The following is a 20,455-nucleotide window of genomic DNA, read 5'->3' as shown; positions in this document are numbered from 1 at the left end:
ACGTTTCTAACGTCCACAGAGGTAAGAGTGGTAGCAGCTTACATACCTCTGAAAATCAGTGTACACCCCGTCACGGAGGTTGGGCGACCCAATTATCCGCTGATAGTGTGGTAAAAGGAAGCTACCGGTGAGTTGGAAGTTCAAACATCTGGAATAAATTAGGTGGCTGAGAAGCGAGCAGCGCACGGCGTTCCGCGCGGGCCACCCTAGCGCCTCTGGCGCCGCTTGGCAGGACTGCAGTCCCTCTTATCTGAAACCCCAAGTTCAGAGGCGTTACCGTTTGACCCTACCAACCTTCCGCAAACTGACTCATAATAGGGTGTTAGAAGGATCTACGCGCCAGCCCTGTCTTTTCGCACAAAGAGGGTGGGAGGAGGGGCCGGCGCAGGCGCCGTAACACTATCCGAAAATAGGGTCATCAGTCCGCCTCCTGGCGCAGAGAGGCAGGGCGACGCATGCGTTGTGACTTGTGCGATACAAAGTTCACGCTAGGGAGGCGGTGACGTAATGACAGAGGAGGCGGTGGTCAAGGAACGGAAGCCGAGAGGGAACCAGGGCGGAAGGGGCCAGGCCAAGCTTGTGTTCGGCACCTTGGCCGGGCTGGGGTTCCGATGTGGTCCCCGGAGCGGGAGGCCGAAGTCCCGGCCGGGGGAGACCCGGCGGGCCTACTGCCCCCCGAGTGGGAGGAGGATGAAGAGCGCATGTCCTTCCTGTTCTCTGCTTTCAAAAGGAGTCGCGAGGTGAACAGCACCGACTGGGACAGCAAGATGGGCTTCTGGGCGCCGTTGGTGCTGAGCCACAGCCGCCGCCAGGGGGTGGTGCGCCTGCGTCTGCGGGACTTGCAGGAGGCCTTTCAGCGCAAGGGCAGCGTCCCGCTGGGGCTGGCCACGGTGCTGCAGGACCTGCTGCGGTGAGGGCGGGCCCGGGCCTGGGGTGGGGGCGGCTCCCTGAGGTCAGGGAGCCAGCCGGTCGGTTCTCTGTCCGCGCACCGCGCCCAGCCCGGGTTGGCTCAGAGCAGTCTGTGTTTGCTCAGCAGGCTAAGGCAGAGGAAGACGAGAAGGAGGTTGGGGTTGCGGTGTTTGGGGGCAGATATCGGCAGGGTATGGAGATAAGCCAATTAAATGAGATCCAGACAGAGGAGAAGCCAGGCTGGCTTCTGTCATGATTTATCAGGGCTGGAATCCCATTATGGAGTTGTTTTGCAGGGCCTTCCAAATTTTGATTACTCCAGAAGATCTGTAAGGTAAGATTTCTTAAATTAAGGAAGCGCTAAGAAGGGGGCAGTATTGGGGAAGAGGCCAGGTTGTAGGGATCTTGCCGACAGATAGCCCATACATAGCACAGGTCATGTGTGTGGGCTGTCTTGTCCTTGGCATAGGCTCTTTGAAGCTGAATACATGACAGATGGCGAGGGCTTTACTATCTTGGTGCTCTGAGAAGGTCCTGTAGGTGCTACCTGTGCAACAGGTGCGGTGTTTTGGAATACCTGAGGCAGTAGCGTGGATGTCTGATAGATGTATAGCACTTCACAGTGTGCAGATCCTTCGCATATCCTGTTTATTTAATCTGAACCCCTCAGGAGTCCTGTGGACTAGATGACAGAATTATCCTCAGCAGACAGAAGAAGAAGCAGCCTCAGAGACACCACACGACTTCTTTGGGGTTACACATCCAGCTAGAGATGATGCCAGGACTGGACCCTGGTCTTCTGATTCTAAGTCAATTGCACTTCACATTGTATAGTTCCTATCCAGAGCAGTCTGGCCAGCCTAGTGCCTGCCTCTCTCAGTGAATGAAGAAGAAAGTCAAGTTTGAAATGTTTTTAGCTTCCTGGTCTTCCTGATCAGAAAGTCCCCCTTCCTCCCATTACCTCTCCATTGACTGGTATTGATGGGACAAGCTGTTTCTGAAACTTCTCTCACCTGAGCAGGGGTAGTGTGGACAAAGTTTTAGTTCATGCCTAAAGTGGATTTCCGGGGAGAGGGTAGCTGAGGAAGTCATTCAGAAACAGGAACAGTCTGGGCTTCCTAATTGCAGCAGGACCATCCTCTACCATTTCTGATTCAGAGGTCTTTCATACCTCAGTCTCTCCTTTCCTGGCTGCTGGCACTGTGCTGACGCATCCTGGCGTTTGGCGGCATCTGGCACCAGGAGAATTTTGAGGAAGCCGTGAGCCTTGGAAGCAGCAGAGTTTAGTAGTTAACAGCTTTGCTTGAGGGCCAAATGACCTGGGCTCAGAGCCTACTAAATTACATGACCATGGATAAATTCTGTTACCGTGGACAAATTATGTACCCTCTTTAAGCCTCAGTTTGACCATTTATAAAGTGGTGGTGATTATTGAAACTTGGTTTATTGTGAGGATTTCAAGAGATACTCCTTGCATAGCCCTTAACAAAGTGACCAAGCCCATGGCCAGCATTCAGTGAATGTCACTACTACCACTAGTACCAGGAAATGCTTGTGTCTTCTCTCCACCGTAGCTTGGGAAGAGCAGCAGACCCTTACTCTGAATTCTTTGTATTCTTCCTTATGCCTTGCATTTCACAGTGATCCATTATTGTTATTTTCATTTTATCACTTTTGAGCTCCATTTGTGAAAGTCTCATCATGGGCCCTTTGTCCTCCTTTGCCTCCGCAGTCTTAGGGTTTTGGACCTAAATACTAGGTCCAAAGAGCTTGTGTTTTAGACCTAAATTACAGTTTAGATCTGGTCTCTCTCACCTTCTCAGCCACTCAGTTTTCTCACGAGCAAAAGTGCCAATGACACCATCTGGCTTGCGGATGTATGAGGTTTTGAGCTGGAGCATAAACGTGGTAGCTGCTCATTGTAGCTGGCACAGAGTAGCCACCTAATATATGGTGTTGATGATGATCAGATTCTTCTTGGGGGGGAGGGGGGTTGGGGGCCTGGAATGGGACATCACATGATGCCTACTGTGTGCCCTTTCTTTGCAGTCGAGGAGAGCTGCAGCGGGAGTCTGACTTCATGGCCAGTGTAGACAGCAGCTGGATCTCCTGGGGGGTCGGAGTCTTCCTGCTGAAGCCCCTCAAGTGGACTCTCTCCAACATGCTTGGGGATAATAAGGTTCCTGCAGAGGAGGTGCTAGTGGCTGTGGAGCTGTTGAAGGTGGGTACTGGGGAAGGAGAGGTCTGGGTGTCATTTGGTGTGGGGACAGGTTCTTCCACATCACTTGTAAGTATCATTAGAGAGAGAATCTATCCTTTTACCTGGTGATGGGTGTTAATTGTATACCTCACTTCCCTTATTCTGTACCTTGAAGCATCATTTAGATGAAAGTTGGACATCTGTTGGTTGGCCAAAAAGTTCATGTGTTTTTTTCCATAAAATAAAAGAAACATTTTTCATTTTCACCAACAATTTTATTGATCTGGATATTTTGAGAATGACAGCTATCTCTTGTATAGAACATTGATTGTTCTCAATGGTTTCGATTGCTGTCAGCTTCAACTGGTCTACCCCACTGTCGAGCATCATCCAGTGAAAAATCTCCAGCATCAATACACGCTGACATGACAGCTGTCACAATACAGTCTAACAAAATTGTTTCAGATGAAGTTAAAAGACAACTAAGCGCTACCAGAGCATCTTATGGAAAAAACAAATGAACTTCTTGGCCATCCATCCTAATAGATGTTGAGGGTGAGCCTCTCTGTAGGAATTGTCAGTAACATGCATTTGATTATTTTCTGCATTTGTAGGGATTCATGAAAAGCTAAATGATTAGAAAAATGCTTTGCCTTCTGTAATTTACTGACAAGAATTTCTCAGGATTCCTGAGGACCTTGTGACTTTCAGCTTTGCCTTCCCCTAAATCAGCAAACTACTTCATATTTTCTCCTCTCTGGCTATAACCCTTTCTCATTCCAGCTTACTAATGGCCTCACTTCCGTCAAAGAGGGCTCCAGGCCCTTGGTCCCTTCCTGCTGTCCTGGTCCGTCAGCTTCCCCCAGGCTTGCCCGCCCTACCAGCCTGGAGTGTGCAGTTGACGCCTGACTGCTTCCCTCCTCGGTACTCAGCTCCTTTGCAGCTCTCCTGGTCCACACCAGAGACTCCAGCAAATCCGCCACTTTCAGTCAACCTCACAGTCTCCATCCCTGCTAGAGAAAGTCGCCCTGTCCCCAAAACCTGGTCCACTTTCACAGCCCGAGCTTTAGGGGGGCCCTCAGAGCCGCCCCACAGCCTGGTTTTCTTGTCCTCTCCCAGCCCTTCACACACTCCTTCCGTGCTCTGCCCTCTCTAGCTCTGCAGACACTTCATGGAGAAGGTAGAATCTCCTGAGTCAGCACCTTCAGGGTTCTGTCCTCCTCTAGTGCAACGTCCCTGAGCCCTTCTTCTTAGCCAGAGTTCGGAGGATGAAGTGTCCTTCCTCTCTTCCACATGTACTTCTGGGTCTGTCCCTACACTGCTTGTCCCTGTCCCATAATCAGCCTCTTGTTCTGTATATTTCATCTCCCTCTTTGGTGCTTACCTTCATCAGCCTCTACGCTCGCTTGACTCCTGTGTGGGACCTGGGCCCCTGCCTAACTCTGCTCTGTCTCCTTCCCATCAAACCTTTTGTTGTCACCACTTCCTCACCTTCCACTCTCTCTGATGCAGTGCACACCAGCTTCAGCCCCAGCACTCCACCAAAGCTGCCGTGGACGATATTATAGTAACCTTGGGGCGGGGGGTGGAGAGAGAATGTACAAAGTTGACCGAACACCTGTTAGCAGAAGTATACTGCAGACAGTAGTTATTTTCATAACTCCCAGACTAAACCCAACACGAGGGTCCTTGCATAGCCCCAGAGGCTTCCACACAGCTGGAGCCAGCTCAGAAAGCCCCTTCCCCAACCCCAAGAAAAGCTCCAGTGCCTCCTCACCCCTGCAGACCCCCAGCCCTCTGTGCCTCAGACTGAAGGAGATCTCCAAAATCTACCACCTCTCCCAGTCCCCCAGGGTTCTGACTGAGAAGCACACATTTTTCTTCAGGAGAACACCTCTTCCCCGCTCTGCACTCTACCCGCATCCTCATGGTTGTCCCCCGACCCAGTACCCTGACCTGCAGGGCTTAGCCAAGGCCCCACAGAAACTGCAGGTTTGGGTGGTGCTGAGCCACGCCCCACTCTCCTGTGCAGTCTAACCTCCCGTGTTCTCCAACTGGGACAAAGGGACGTAGGTCCATTTATCCCCATGAATGTGGATTTGGACTCAGTCCTTAGAGAGCGAAGGCAGAGATGGGTGTGAGTGGAATTACATAGGTCTTCCAAAACCAGTGGTAATATTTGGTAGCAATGTGATGTAATCCTGGTTAGGTAGAAAAATAAATCTTCCTGCTCTGTAGGCGCATGGCACTGTTAAATCCGTACCCAGTCTATGTCACTAGACAGAATGTGTAATACTCAGTCTCATTCAGTGACATCTGCTTGCTAATATTTGGTGACTTCTGGTTTTCTCCTGGGATGGAGACTCATTTACCTTCTCGAAACTGCAGGGACTTACCTGGATATTTTATAAAACAAAGAAAACCTTCTGAGGTCAGTTGATGTTCTCAAGTCCAGACGTAGAAAGCAGCCAGTAACTTATTCGAAAAATGTTTAAAAAAGGAAAAATTGCCCATAGATTTTGCTGTTTTAAGAAATTATACAAAGAAATGAAAGTTTCCTTTCTGTTCATCCCATTCCCCTCTTTCAATACGTTTCCTTCCCGTGCGTGTGTGCGTGCGTGTGTTTACAGACATATCTTTGCTTATTGACTGCATCTCGCACTGTTACATATTACTTTCTGTTTTATTTCCTTGTCATCAGTCAGTAATTCCTGAAAATGTTAGTTATTTATTTTATGTATTTTACTTGTTTATTTATTATCTGTCTCTCTTACCAGAAGAGCTTCCTGGGACCTGGGACCCTGGGAACAGAGTCAGTAAATATTTGTTGAATAAATAAATGAATATACATGTATATTCATGTATGTGTATATACAGATACCACTTTTTTCTAGAAATGGAATCTTATTTTACCTATTGGTCTGCAAACTGCTTTGTGTTCTTTTCACTTAATGTATCATGAGCGTCCCCCTCCCCCGGTCCCTCCACAATATGGCTTGTCCTCATTCTTCGGGGTGGCCACGTGATCGTCTGCAGATACACCGGTTATGTAGCAGGTGCCACGTGGATGGACAGTTAAGTCCTTCCAATTTCTCTATTACAAAAAATACTTATCTGACAGCCTTGTTTGTATATTTGTGTACTTCTGCTTGTATTTTTCTGGAATCAGTTTCTAGAAATGCATATGTACACTTTACATTTTCACAGAAATTGCCAAATTACTTTTTAAAAGTTTGTACTGGTTTACGCTTTCATCAAGACTACATTACGGTGTGTAGCCGTCCCACACCCGTGTCAGCACTGGATGACGTCAGTCTTTTAAAATGTGCCAGTTTGATGAGAGAAAATGATACTTTATCAGATCAGAAGATGTGAGCATCTTTTCACCTATCTACTGGCCATTGATTTACATATTTCCTTCTGTGAATTGCCAATTTATGTCCTGTTTTGTATTGGATTTTTTATCTTTTACATTGATTTGTAGGAGTTCGCTGTGTGATATATATTTGTACCTGTATGTGTGTTTAGGGTTAGGGATATAAATACTGTTTCCCACTCTTTTGTTTGCTTTTCACTTTCTGTTTATGATGTCTTTCACCACATAGAAGTTTTCCCACTTCTACAGTCAGGTGTCTCCAGTTTTCCTTTATGGCTACTGAACTCTCATCTTGCTTAGGAACGTATCCTCTTTAGGTTTAATCAGATTTTTAAAAACAGTTTCTTCAAATTATTTTACACTTTTATTTTCTCAATTTAAATGGCAGTAATTTGTTACTCATTTTTGTAGGCAGAGAGGAAAAATATGTTTTCTTTTGAATGAGTGGCTCCTTGTTTTTAACATCACTTAGTCATGTTGTGCCCATTAATCTGTTTGTGTGCGGGTGCTGTCCTGTTCTCACTACAGTAGCTTTGCACTGTCCTGTTATCTGACAGGACAGTCAGATCTAAGCAGAAGTTGAGGTTGTACCTTATTAGACTCTTCTGTTGCCTTTGACACTCTTTAAAATTTTCCGTCTCCTCAACTTTGTTGGTTCTCCGTGAGCAGTGTTTCTGGGTCTTGTTTGTGGTCTCCTTCATCTCTCAAATGTTGGTCTCCCTTCAGCTTATTGTTTGCTCTCTGAATTTCCCTGTGATTTAATTGCCCCGCATCTTGTCCTGGCCTCTCCTGGAGCTCCAGACTGTGTATCCAGTTGTCGGCTGTACGGGTCTTCTCGGGGGCTTCGCAAGCATCCCACACCAACGTGTCCAATGTGGGGCGTTTTGTCTTTCCTCTAAAATGTGTTTTTCCTCCTGGATTCTTGCTGTTGACAAATGCATCACATCCACCCAGTCACTCAAACCAGAACCCAGGAGTCATGCAAGACTCCAGACCCAGTGACCATGGACCACCAGCCTTATCTTCTACATGCCGTTTGAATCTGTCCCTTCTCTGTCCCTGTTACCATTGCCTGTTCAGTCCCTCAAATCCTCTAGACCAAATGGTCTCCCTGCCTTGAAGCCTAACTCCTACAATCCAACCTTTCCCAGTTGTCAGCTAGACATCTGTTAACCTAACCATGCGACTTCCCTTCAGTGCCTCCCTGCCAGCAGCCAAATGAAGGACAGCATGGGAGATAGTGTGCCTTGTACCAGAGGGAAGTGCTTTACTCTTCCCCCTTCTGTCTGACCTGTAGACACTGTGCTGACTCACACTCCCTGCCATTTCTCTTGGTCACCCATCTGCCTGAGACGCCATCCCACCTGCCTCGCCCACAAACTCACTGCCCTTCAGAATTCTGCTCAACAGCCATTTGTTTCCAAACAGCCTCTGGACTCTGGGATATTCCTTCCCTGTGTCTTCAGTGTTCTGTGCACACCTCAGTAAGTGTTTCTGGTTCGCCGAAGACAGTGGATAATTTGCATGTAGGAGGAACACGGTGACATTGTTTCTTGGAACCTATTTCTTAGACTTCTCACAAAAACCCTACCCCACCTGTTTGTCCCATACTTCTCTCTTGAGGACAGTGGTATTCTTGTTTGCAGCGCTGTCAGCTAACATAAAAATGGGCAGAGCAGGGAAGTTGGTATAAAAATGGACTGGCAGAGAAGGTAGATGTCTGCAGTTCGAGCTGAGGACCAGTGAGACGGGCTGGTTCGGGGCTGTGCAGGCCGGGCTGAGAACCAGCCTCAGCTCTCGTCCGCGCCCGTTCCAGCCTACCACACCACCTCCTCCTTCGTTGTGAAACCGTTGGCCAGGGGGACGCCTAAACACAAAGTCCCAGATGGAAGTGCAAGTGCAGCTGGCTTCCGGTACATCATGGACCTCGTTCCATCCATGCCTACCAGACTCTCCTCCAGCGTTTAAAACACACAGATCCTTTTTTCTTTTCCAAAGCTGCCACTTGAGAGAGGATGGATTGGCGCCCCTTGCTCTTGGGCTGCGTGATTGTCGTTTGGAAGCAGGAGTCGGGGCTTGCTGGGTTCCGCGGGGTGGTGGTCAGGGCCTGTGAGCCTGTTTTGCCTTCTCTGCAGGAGAAGGCTGAGGAGGTGTATCGTCTGTATCAGAACTCCCCTCTCTCCTCGCACCCTGTGGTGGCCCTGTCGGAGCTGAGCACCCTCTGTGTCGGCTCCTGTCCCGATGAGAGGACCTTCTACTTGGTGTTGCTGCAGCTGCAGAAAGAGAAGAGAGTCACAGTCCTCGAGCAGAACGGGGAGAAGGTACGCAGTTCGGCCATCCACTGCCGTGCGCACCAGCGCTCCTGCCCCGGGGGTGTCTCAGCCTCTGTGGCAGGGGCAGCAGTAATTTGTCCCTGTCCCTCAGATTGTAAAGTTTGCCCGGGGGCCACACGCCAAGGTCTCTCCTGTCAACGACGTCGATGTTGGGGTGTACCAGCTGATGCAGAGTGAACGGCTGCTCTCACGCAAAGTGGAGTCCTTGTCCCAGGAAGCGGAGAGGTAACTGCCCCTGAGCCGAGCACCCCCACCCTGCTGGCCCTCAGAGCTGGCAAAGCATTGGCATCTGTAGGCTCTTTTTTAAAAAAAGGCACGTTTGTCTGTTTGTTTGTTTGTTTCACTGATTACAAAACTACTCACCACTCAATACAGCTGTCATGGAAAGCATAGACTATCACAAAGGAGAAAACTGAATTTTAATTATTATGAGTGCTAACACTATGTTTATGCTCTCCCACACCAGTGTCCACTTCACCGGTGCTGATCAAGCTGGGCCTTGTCTTGGGGACTTGGGGATACAGTAGTGAACACAAGTCTCTGCCTCGGGAGGCCTCTGAGGGACTCCCGCTGTTCCCTGTGGGTGACCATGCAAGGCGTCCCTGCTGAGGGCGCAGGAACACTTCTCCACAGAGGAGGGTGTATAGGCACTGGATTAAGGTGTACTTATTTTATTTTTTTTTTATTCCCTAGATTTTATTTATCTTGGAGGAAGGGAAGGAGAAAGAGGGAGAGAAACATCACTTAGTTGCCTCTCATGTGCCCCCAACTGGGGCCCTGCCTCACAGCCCAGGCATGTGTCCTGACCGGGAATTGAACCAGAGACCTTAGCGTTTATGGGACAACACCCAGTCCCCTGAACCACACCAGTCAGGGCTAGATTAAGATGTAGTTGCTCACCACATCATACAGTGGAAGAAACCCAAGCATGTGTCTGAAGTTACTGTTGGTGTTAGAAATTGATTTCTGATCTGGCTCCCAAAATGGGAGTCTGTTTTTAAGCTGCCTTGTTAGGTTCTCTCTCCCTGTGGGGAGAGAGCTTATATCTCAGCTTGCTGCCAGGGTTTGGCAGTGGCTGTCGGGCCTCATTTTTCCTGCCATTGGGTAGGATGGATTTGATCTTCAGGGCTGGAGGTACTGTACCTAGTGCTACGCTTGGGGACTTTTCAGGACCCTGCCACCCTGTCCGATGGCACTGCCATCCCGATCTGTCCCTTTGTCTCATAGGTGTAAAGAAGAAGCCCGCCGGGCATGCCGAGCAGGAAAGAAACAGCTGGTGAGCTCTTTCTTCCCCTCCAGCTGTGCGCCGGTGCACTGGGCTGGCAGTGACGGGTGCCCCAGCAGTTCAGAAAGGAACTTGGGGCTCAAGGGGAACAGTCTGTAGGTGGCCCAGGCACCACAGGGGGAGGCTCGGGGTGGCCGTAGCATCTGGGAGTGGCTGTCTTCCTCTGGCCCTTCGTTCTGCCCAGTGTGACCCTGACCACATGTCCATGCCACCCTAGGCACTGAGGTCTCTCAAGGCCAAACAACGGACAGAGAAGCGCATCGAGGCCCTGCATGCCAAGCTGGACACTGTTCAAGGCATCCTGGACCGGATCTACGCCTCACAGACGGATCAGATGGTAGCCACTGCCCCTGCGCTCAGTCCTTGTCTGGTCTGTCTGGCACCTACTTCTCATCCCCTCCACTGTGGCTCTGCTGCTTGGACGAGGCCTGGGATGTGGCTGACTGAGCCTCTTGTGTTGGGAAGTTTGGGCCCCAGCGGATGTGGGGTGAATTGAGCATGGGTAGCAAAAAAACCCAACATGAAACAAAAACCCCAAAGCTGTCTTTTGGAGATGAAACGATATTGTATGTGTTTGGCCAGTGTTCATCATTTGCACTGATAACTAACTGCCTTCTCTTTAGGTTTTCAACGCCTATCAGGCCGGGGTAGGAGCCCTCAAACTCTCCATGAAGGATGTCACAGTGGAGAAGGCAGAGAGCCTCGTGGATCAGATCCAAGAGGTACAGGAAAGGCCAGGAGGGAGACTCCAGGGGAAGTTACTGGGGACGGGTGGGACGGTGTTGCACTTCCTCCGGTCACAAACTGGACTCTACCTTGTGAGCTCGAGGAAGCTGCCTTTGATTCTCGGATGGGGTAACATTACTGTGTAACACTGAGACACAAAGACAGAGGGCCATGGAGACGTCACTCAGAGTTCACGGTCTGCACCTTCCCTTACAGCTGTGTGACACCCAGGACGAAGTTTCTCAGACTCTGGCTGGCGGGGTAACCAATGGCTTAGGTGAGTGGACAAGGTGGCTGTTCCTTCCTCCTTCCTAGGAGGACTTCACTTGCTTGTGCTGTGATGAGTCTCTCTCTGGGGCTTACCCTCAGGACTACCGGGGAGCAGTTGGCATTCCTCCCTCCGTGCGCTAGTGTTCCTTACTGACTAGGCTTCTGACTGGAAGATGTCTCTTTAAGGACAAGAAGTGGCTGGGTCAGTTCTGCGGAGTTAGAATAATATATCTTCTTAGCTACTTAGCTTCGTGCCTGAAGAAGAGCGTGTGCCTGAGCTGCCCTCTGCCTTCTGAGTCACACGATTTCTTAAGCTGAGCTGGTTTTGCCGTCCTCCATCTTTGACTCATACATGCATTTCTTCCCCAGGCTTTCTGTGTCGTCACATTGTTCTTTCTTTCCAGATTTTGACAGCGAGGAACTAGAGAAGGAACTGGACATCATTCTTCAGGATACCACCAAAGAGCCTTTGGATCGGCCTGACCACCCGCACGAGAAGTTCTACACCAACAGTGTGCCTGTCCCTAGGATCTCGGACGCTGAGCTTGAAGCTGAACTTGAAAAATTGTCCTTATCAGAGGGAGGTACGGAGCTGTATTCCCAGGGTTGCTGGTGGCTGGTGGCCATGGGGCGCTCTGGCTGAAAGGAGCCCCACAGGGTTGGCGAGTCCTCTCAGCCCAGGTACTTAATCCGCCAGGGTCCCAGAGCCTGGGAAGGGGGCTGCAGGCTCCTTGTTTATAGTCAGATTCAGCGCCTTCAGCACTGGGATGCTTCCGTCTTAAAGATCTGCCCGGTATCGTGTTCATCATTTTTTCTCCTTGCAGGTTTGGTCCCAAGCAGTAAATCTCCAAAAAGGCAATTGGAACCAACTCTCTAAAGCCATTGTAGGACCCCTCAAGTGAAGGACCCTCATCTAAAAGAGAGACCAGGCTTGTATGTGTGTACATAGTTGTTTGAAGAAGAAACTCTCAGAATTTGTTGAGAAGAGGAGGAAGGAGAACCACTCTGATTTACCTGGGTGCCACCACTTACTAGGGGACAGACACAGCTTCTGCAAGTGGGCTCCAGACTTCCCATCTTCATAGTGCCACAACTTGCACAGTTCCGTGTGTCACCTGTCGCCTCCCATAGCCTGCGGTTTTTGCCGTTGGCTCAGTTAGGTTCGTCTTCACCCACCAGCTTTGTTCCAGCCAGTGGAGGTGAAAGCTGCAGCTTTGCTAAGGGAAAATCAGTCCTCTTCCCCAACCCCACTGTTTCTTAGAGGGATGTGCTCTGTCTGTTCGGCCAGGTGAACAGCTTGTTCCAGTCCCACTCCACTTCCACTGGTGGTGAGAAGGATGAGACTCAAACAGCTGCCACTTCACGCAGAAACGTGAAAGGTTTTTCTCTCGGCTCATCTGTCAGATTCTCCAGGTGTTCAAAGCCACCCTGAGCGGCTTCGAATCATGACATCTGGAGGGGGCTCGTGTGGTTGGTGGGCGCTGCTGCCCCTTCCACCGGCTGCAGATCTGACTGGAGAAAGGGTTATTCTTGGAATTTTGAACTTGGGGGGTGGGAAAGGCCAGGTGACTGCAGGGCTCCAAGTGTCCAAACCCGTATGCTTTTTTAAACAGGCATAATCGCCACCTTGCCCCACCATGAATTAACTTAAACATAACTTCAACATCTAGTATCAGAAGAAGCCACACAGCAACACACCTCCCCTTCTGGAGCCAGGCACACACCAACAGGCTCCTTGTGTGAATTTCAGAAGCATTTTGCTCTGTGCCCACTGCTCAGAGCCGATGACCTAAGCCAGGCTGTGCAATAGAAGCAGGAGATCGGGGCCTGCTGCCGGCTCTGCCGCGTGCCTCCCGGTCCTGCTCTCTAGCTGTCCTGTGTCCTCGGGCCCTGTCATCTTATCTCCTTTGATGGGGGAGGATGGCGAAGTGGGACAGACTGGAGAGAGCGACTGCTGTGGCAACAGGGAGGAGAGAAGGTGACAGCCACACTGCCACCACAGCACAAGTTCTGCTGCTTGGAGCCCGTTCCTGGCCTCCCGCTGGAGGAGGTGTGGGGCAGAGGGGAAGGGTTCGCTCCCGGCCAGGAGCTCAAGTCACTTTCAACAAACTTTCCTCCCACTGGACCTGGGTCAACTGAAACGTTGGGGGTGAAGAAAAACAATCACTATTTTTTCTTTTTTATCTGGTAAATAATTAAAAGAAAAGCCCGAGTGCTTGTCCTTACCCCTTCTTTAAGCTGCATAAAGGCTCTTGCTCCTTCGTGCCTCAGCCCCGTGCCAGCACTGACTTGCTTTCACTTGGGCCCACGGGAGGGTGTTGAGCAGCTGCACAGTGTAAGCGCTGAGCTGTGTGCAGAACTGGCCAGTTTCCCTGAAGGCTCTCACACTGACACAGGCCTGGGGGAGGCCCCCGTGTCCTTTGAATGGCCTTGGTTATAGGACTGTGCCATCCTTTACTTTTCATTTGCCTGTTTGTTTAAATGACCCGATTTCCTCTGGCCATGGGATCCTGCCATATTTTAGTCTGGCACCAGTACGTACTCTGCCTGCTCAGGGCCTGGTGGTTGCCGCCCTGAGGGGTGGGGAGGAGGGATGGGCTTTGAGGCTGAGTGCGCGGAGGTAGGAACGGACTAGAAGGTCTGCCGCAGCACTAGGTCACAGCTCTAGGTTAGTCAGTGGGTGAGCTGAGCAAGGTGGCATTGGGAGCAAGCCCAGAGCAGAGGCAATTCAAACTGCAGTGAAGACGAGCCAGATTCTCACCGAGGCTCCAGGAAGTAGGGGACACCATCCACCCCCCATTCCTACCCTTTCCCCACCCACTCCCCCAGTAACAGCAAGGGACCTGGACTCAACAAGCTTCTTACCTGCTCTCATGTTACTTTCCCTGGCTGAGGGTACCTTGTTGAAATGGCTTGGCCTGGTTCTTTGCTGTGCTACAGGAAATTGAAAGATGTTTGTGTTACATCAGTTGAGAATAAGGAGTCGCCACTGTCTGGTGGTACCTGTGTTTTTAGCTTGTAATCCCCATGTGGGGCATGGGGCAGAGTCTTAATCAGGACTCTCTCTTTGTCAAATATGTTACTGATTTTAGAGAGAGGAGAGAGAAAGAGAAACATCCATGAGTGAGACAATCTGTTGGTTGCCTCTAATAAGCATCTTGACTGGGTATCAAACCTGCAACCTAGGTATGTGCCCTGACTGGGAATCGAACCTGCAACATTTTGGTGTTTGGGATGATGCTCCAACCAACTGAGCCACAATGGCTGGAGCAGGATTCCCCTCTTGAAGGAATGGACCTCGTTCATGAAGGGAACTGAAGTGTTTCTTATATAGAGAGAGGTCAGGCCTAAAGGGACCAGGTTCAGATAACTGCCTTTCTGAAACAGAAATATCTTGGGGTACAGACACAACTGAGAAAGTTTCAAGATTAAACACTTCAAGTGGAGCCCAGCAACATCCTCATTGAGAGCTGGCATCCAAGCTGTCATTTCCCTTGGCTATTTCCTTGGGTATTCAAAACCTTCTGAAGCAATCTACAAGTCTTAAAATATCTATGCATGACTTTGCTGAGACAAGTAGGGAGATAAAGTGATGAGTCAGGTGCGGGGTGGTCCTGACTGGGAATCAGGAAACCCGGTTCTAGTCTTCATCTCAGCCACCTGCTGGTTGGTTGTATGGCTTTGGAGACCTCAGCCCCTCATTTTCCATTTGCAAAGTGAAGCAGTCAGATGGGATGACTCCAGAAGTTCTGGTTGTCTTAGTGTCCCCCTGTATGTTCCTCCCTTCTCTTGAATCCTTGCTGCCTCATGATGAGTCAGAGCAGTGCCACAGCAATGCCAAATCTGGAAAGGTGTTTGGAGAGTCCCCAGTCACTGCTGGCAGCGGGAGAGAGCAGGGAGGGGAAGAGGGGAGAGTGTGTAGTAGGGGAGGTGGGAGGAAGGGCAAAGCCTCAGAACCTCCTGGGCCTCCCTGAAACGGGGTCTTAGCCACTGGCCTGGGACCTGGGTGGCCTCTGAGTCGGACGTGCTGCTGTGAGACAGGGGTAAGGGTTAAACCGCAACCATTGATCACTGTCTGCCTGGAGGGCAGAGTCCCCTGGTTGAGCAGACCCTCCCCCCTCCTCCTCCAAGAGGTCGAAATATTCTGGCTCAATCTGCACAAAATGGAATCAAGGCCATCAGGAAAGAGAAAACCACCAAATCTGTTCCGAAGGTCGAGGCAGCTGAAGCACTGCTGACTCACAGGGGTCCCCATGAAGCTTGGCTGTGGTTCATGACCACAAAAGTGGGACTCACAACCCACTTTTGAAGTATTTTATTGTTTCCTCACCAGCACCTGATTTTTACTCAAGTTGCAGCTTCTCTTTAGAGGAAAATGTGATTGCTTATCTCCACCTGCACACAAACCATACTCGCTCATAGACACCCAAAAAGAGAGCGCAAGGAGCCTCAGCAAGTGTAGAAAAGCCTCTGTGTTACAAGGAGGACACTGAGGTCTAGGTGACTTGCCCAGGGTCACACAGCTGGTGGGAGAACTTTCATTTGTTGGTTTCCAGTTTTGTATTCTGTTACCGCAGTCCTCCCCTACCTCTCTTTGTTTAAAATTATTTTTCTTTTTTTTTTTTACTTTTTTTTTATTGATTATGCCATTACATTTGCTCTATTCCCCCCTCCATTCCCCTCCACCCTGCATACCCCGCCCCCACCATCCCCCCCTTAGTTCACGAACACGTGTCTCAAGTTCTTTAGATTCTATACTTCCCCCACTATTCTTACCCTCCCCCTATCTATTTTCTATCTACTGTCCATGCTACTTACTTTCTGCACCCTCTCCCCCCTTCTCCTCCCACTCAATTACAGTTGTCATACAATATTAGTTTCAGGTGTACACCCTAGTGATTAGGCATTGTATAATTAAGTAATCATTCCAATAAATCTTGTACACATCTGATACCACATATAATTATTAGAATATTACTGACTATATTCCCTATGCAGTACTTTGCATCTCCATGACTATTTTATAACCACCAATTTGTACTTCTTAATTCCTTCACCTTTTTCACCCATCCTCCCAACCACCCCCTCCCATCTGCCAACCATCAAAATGTTCTCTGTATCTATGAGACTGTTTCTGTTCTGCTTGTTTATTTTGTTTTTTAGGTTCAATTGTTAGTAGATATGTATTTATTGCTATTTTATTGTTCATATTTGTTGGGTTTTTTTCTTCTTACAAAAGACCTTCTAACATTTCTTTTAATACTGGTGTGGTAGTAATGAATTTCTTTAGCTTTTTATTTTATTTTATGCCTTATTTTATTTTTTAATTTTTTAAAATTTTATTTACTTATTTTTCAAGTACAGTTTTCTGTCTGTTTCTCCCATCTCAGCCCAACCTGCCCTGTGCTCCCCACCTCCCTCCCATTTCCACCCCCCTTAGTTCTTGTCCTTGTGTCCTTCATACTTGTTCCTCCAAATCCCTCCCCTTTTTCCCCTTAAATTCCCTCCCCTCTCCCCTCTGGTCACTGTCCCCTTGTTCTCTATTTCAGTGTCTTTGTTTTTATTCTGCTTGCTTGTTTGTTTTGTTGTTTAGCTTCCTGTTAAAGGTGAGATCATACGGTATTTGTCTTTCAACACCTGGCCTATTTCACTCAGCATAATGCTTTCCAGTTCCATCCATGTTGTTGCAAAGGGTAGGAGCTCCTTCTTTCTCTCTGCTACATAGAATTCCATTCTGTATATGTACAACAATTTTTTGATCCATTCATTTACTGATGGGCACCTAGGTTGCTTCCAACTCTTGGCTATTGTAAATTGTGCTGCTATGAACATTGTGGTGCATAGGTTCTTTGAAATTGATGTTTTAGGATCCTTAGGATATAATCCTAGCAGTGGAATTGCTGGGTCAAAAGGCAGGTCAATTTTCATTTTTCTGAGAAAATTCCATACTGTTTTCCATAATGGTTGCACCAGCCTGCAATCCCACCAACAGTGAACTAGGGTCCCCTTTTCCCCACAACCTCTCCAACATTTGTTGTTTGTTGCTTTGTTTATGATAGCCTTCCTGACTGGTGTAAAGTGGTATCTCATTGTGGTTTTAATTTGCATCTCTCTGATAGCTAACAATATTGAGTATCTCTTCATGTGTCTCTGGATATTCTGTATGTCCTCCTTGGAGAATTATCTGTTCAAGTCCTTTTCCGATTTTTTAATTGGGTTGGTTGTCTTCTTAGAGTGGAGTCATGTAAGTTCTTTGTATATTTTGGAGATTAAACCTTTGTCTGTGGTATTGTTGGCAAATATATTTTCCCATACAGTTGGTTGTCTTGTCTTTAGCTTTTTATTGTCTGGGAAACTGTATATGTTCTTCTATTCGAAGTCACAGGTTTGTTAGGTAAAGTAATCTTGGTTATAGGTCCTTGCTTTTCTTACCACTTTGAATGTTTTATGCCAATCCCTTCTGGCCTGAAATGTTTCTGTTGAGAAATCAGCTAAAAGTCTTATGAGAGCTCCTTTGTAAGTAACTAACTTCCTTTCTCTTGCTGCTTTCAAGATTCTTTCTTTGTCTTTAACTTTTGCCACTTTAATTATAATGTGTCTGGGTGTGGGCCTTTTTGGATTCATCTTCTTTGGGACTCTCTGTACTTCTTGGACTTGTATGTCTATTACTTTCACCAGGTTGAAGAAGTTTTCTGTCATTATTTTTTCAATAGGTTTTTCTATTTCAATTTCCTATTTCAATTTCTGTTTCTCTCTCTTCTCCTTCCAGCACTACCTTGATGTGAATGTTGGCGCACTTGAAGTTGTCCCAGAGGCTCTTTACACTATCTTCACTTTTTGAACTTTTTCCTTTTTGCTATTCTGATTGAGTGTGTTTTTGTTTCCTTATATTCCAAATTGCTCTTTTGATTCTCAGCTTCATCTACTCTACTGTTGATTTCCTGTAAATTATTCTTCATTTCAATTAGTGAATCCTTTATTTCTGACTGGCCCTTGCTTATGCTGTTGAGGTCCTCACTAAATTCATTGAGCATCCTTATAACCAGTGTTTTAAACTCTGCATGTAGTTGATTACTTGTCTCCATTTTGTTTAGCTCTTTTTCTGAAGTTTTGTTCTGTTCTTTCATTTGGGGTATGTTTCTTTGTCTCCTCACTTTGGCAGCCTCTCTCTGTTTGTTTCTATATATTAGTAGAGCTGCTATATCTCCCAGGCTTGGTAGAGTGGCCTTATTTAGTAGATGTCCTGTAGGGTCTAGTGGCACAGTCTCCCAAATCACTTGAGCTGGACACTCCATGTGCCCAATGACCCCCACTGTGGGCCATTTGCACCCTCCTATTGTAGTTGAGCCTTAATTGCTGTTAGCATATCAGTGAGAGGGATTTACCCAGGCCAGTCAGCTGCAAAGACTGGCTACAACTACTATAGAGGATCAGCTGTACAGGGGACCACCCCACAGAGCGGGACTTACTTCAGCTGGGTTCTGGTGCCTGCTGAGTTTGCCCCTTGTGTGTATTGTTAGTGGATGTAGTTGGGTGCTTTGATGTGGTCTGAAGCTGACCACCAGTTGCACTAGCTCTGGAGCCTCCCTGGAGGTGCAGGCCAAGGTCAGCCACCACCTGTGTTCTACCCAGAACCACCCAACATGAGCTACAAAGCAGTCTGCAGATGGCTGCCACTTGTGCTGGGCATGGAGGTGAACAGGAAAGGCCAAGCTGTGAACCAAGGCTGGGAGCCGCTAGTGTCAGGCCTGGGGCCACTTAATGAGAGGTACAGGGTACACAAAGGCCAGAAACTGCTTATTTGAGAGATTTTAGGAAAATCTAAAGTACGAGTAAAGACAGGCCATTCATATGAAAAAAGCCACTTGGAAACAGCTTGGTTGCATCTGCAAATTGGTGGGGCTGGGTCTCGAAGAATCGCCAGGGCTGGCAGAGAGAACAATGATGGCCAGGCTGATAGAGACTCAGATATGGTGCCCTGTCCAGGAAGAGCTCAGAAAAAGAACAGTGTCCTCTGCCAGCACTTCCTTCTGGGAGCAAGCTGCCCCTTCAACTCTCACCCCGATGCCAGAAAGTTCAGTTCCTCCCTGTATATCCCTGGGGCTCTTGGAGCTGTGGCCCCAGAGCTGGAGCTTAGAGGGAGTGAGTGCAAGTATGTCTGTGCACAGGCCCTTTAAGAGGACCTACCACCCCTGGCTTCTCTTAACACAGACCCTCAAAAAACACACTACTCCAAAAGTACTTCCTGTGGTTGTTGGTCAGTGATTGGTGCTGGTTGGTGTCACTTCTTTGAGTTGGAAGATAGCTTACTCTGGATCAAAAATTGCCTCTCAACTAGCTGGCCACTTTCCAATTTTTAAGGAAGCCAAGGGCAGTCTTCACCCTGTTCCTTTGCTGATATGCACAATGAAGGTAACTATTCTGATTTAGATTTTGTAACAAGCACATCAACTGTACAGGGGAAAAAAATGCAGCTGTGGGCTGCACAGCACTCCCTGGAAGAGCCAGAGTCAGGCCCCTCAGGAGGTAACCAATGCTGTGATGAGGTGACATGGTAAGCCCCAAAAACATGTCATGAAGTGCAGTGGGAATCAAACCACAGCTAATGGATTTCTAGCCCTCTGCAAGGTCTAATGAATGTAGGCTGGCTTACTGGAATATCATATAAGGAGTTATCCTAGGATAATAGAAATGTACTTAGATTATACAATTTGGAAGAGAATTCAGCTATTTATTCAAAATTTCATGCTGGATTTCTTATCCCAGGAAAGTTAAAAATCAACAAATCTAAGCATTGTACCCACCATGTGTGAGCTAACAAACCAGTAGAGGAAAGAAGGAACAGCCCCTTCTTTAAGGTACAGCCCCTGCCCTCCAGGACCTCAAAGTCAGAGGAAGGCTGTGTTAGTCAATCTGGGCTGCTACAACAAAACACCAGAGACTGGGTGGCTTTAAACAACAGAAACTTACTCGTCACAGTTCTGGATGCTGGAAGTCCAAGATCACAGAGCAAGCATGGTTTGGTTCTGGTGAGGGCTGGCCTTCTTTTGGGTTGCAGATGGCCCCCACCTCATATTCTTGCATGGTGAAAAGAGGGTAGGAGAGATGTCTGGAGCCTTTCCTATAAAAGAGACTAATCCCATTCATGAAGATTTCACCCTTATGGCCTGACTACCTCCCAAAGGCCTCACCTCCTAATACCATTATATTGGGGGTTAGGATTTCAACATATAAATCTGGTGGGTGGGGTACGGGATAATGCAAACATTTAGATCATGACAAAGGGTACTTCCAAGATGTTAGTTCCTGACTGCTGTAGCTCAGTGGATTGAGTGCTGGCCTGATTACCTAAAGGC

The 20,455-nt window shown here is 48.2% G+C and overlaps 1 protein-coding gene across 2 annotated transcripts; it reads left to right on the top strand.

Moving 5' to 3' along the window:
* The first annotated feature begins 529 nt into the window (after window positions 1-529).
* On the top strand, window positions 530-13,369 carry CHMP7 (charged multivesicular body protein 7). Of its 2 annotated transcripts, none has more exons than XM_037152724.2 (10): window positions 530-910; window positions 2,959-3,130; window positions 8,621-8,806; window positions 8,910-9,043; window positions 10,046-10,094; window positions 10,321-10,440; window positions 10,727-10,825; window positions 11,046-11,106; window positions 11,504-11,683; window positions 11,924-13,369. In XM_037152724.2, exons 1-10 carry the CDS (start codon window positions 612-614, stop codon window positions 11,974-11,976), a joined length of 1,353 nt encoding a protein of 450 aa, XP_037008619.2. In that variant the 5' UTR covers window positions 530-611; the 3' UTR covers window positions 11,977-13,369. The 2 variants fall into 2 exon arrangements, with proteins under 2 accessions (XP_037008619.2, XP_037008620.2); XM_037152725.2 differs by having other exon boundaries at window positions 596-740.
* The last annotated feature ends 7,086 nt before the right edge of the window (window positions 13,370-20,455 follow it).

This window comes from Artibeus jamaicensis, unplaced genomic scaffold, assembly GCF_021234435.1.
Source record: "Artibeus jamaicensis isolate MK-2021 breed Jamaican fruit bat unplaced genomic scaffold, CSHL_Jam_final contig_477, whole genome shotgun sequence".
Classification (NCBI taxonomy): domain Eukaryota; kingdom Metazoa; phylum Chordata; class Mammalia; order Chiroptera; family Phyllostomidae; genus Artibeus; species Artibeus jamaicensis.
The sequence above is the reverse complement of the archived record's forward strand: the minus strand, read 5'-3'. Positions and strand labels throughout refer to the sequence as shown.

Bases quoted from the DNA above. Each gene is read 5' to 3' on its own strand.
- CHMP7 (XM_037152724.2), top strand. From the start codon at position 612: ATGTGGTCCCCGGAGCGGGAGGCCGAAGTCCCGGCCGGGGGAGACCCG. The intron at 8,807-8,909 runs GTACGCAGTTCG...CCTGTCCCTCAG, and splicing joins TCGAGCAGAACGGGGAGAAG to ATTGTAAAGTTTGCCCGGGG. The intron at 11,107-11,503 runs GTGAGTGGACAA...CTTTCTTTCCAG, and splicing joins CGGGGTAACCAATGGCTTAG to ATTTTGACAGCGAGGAACTA.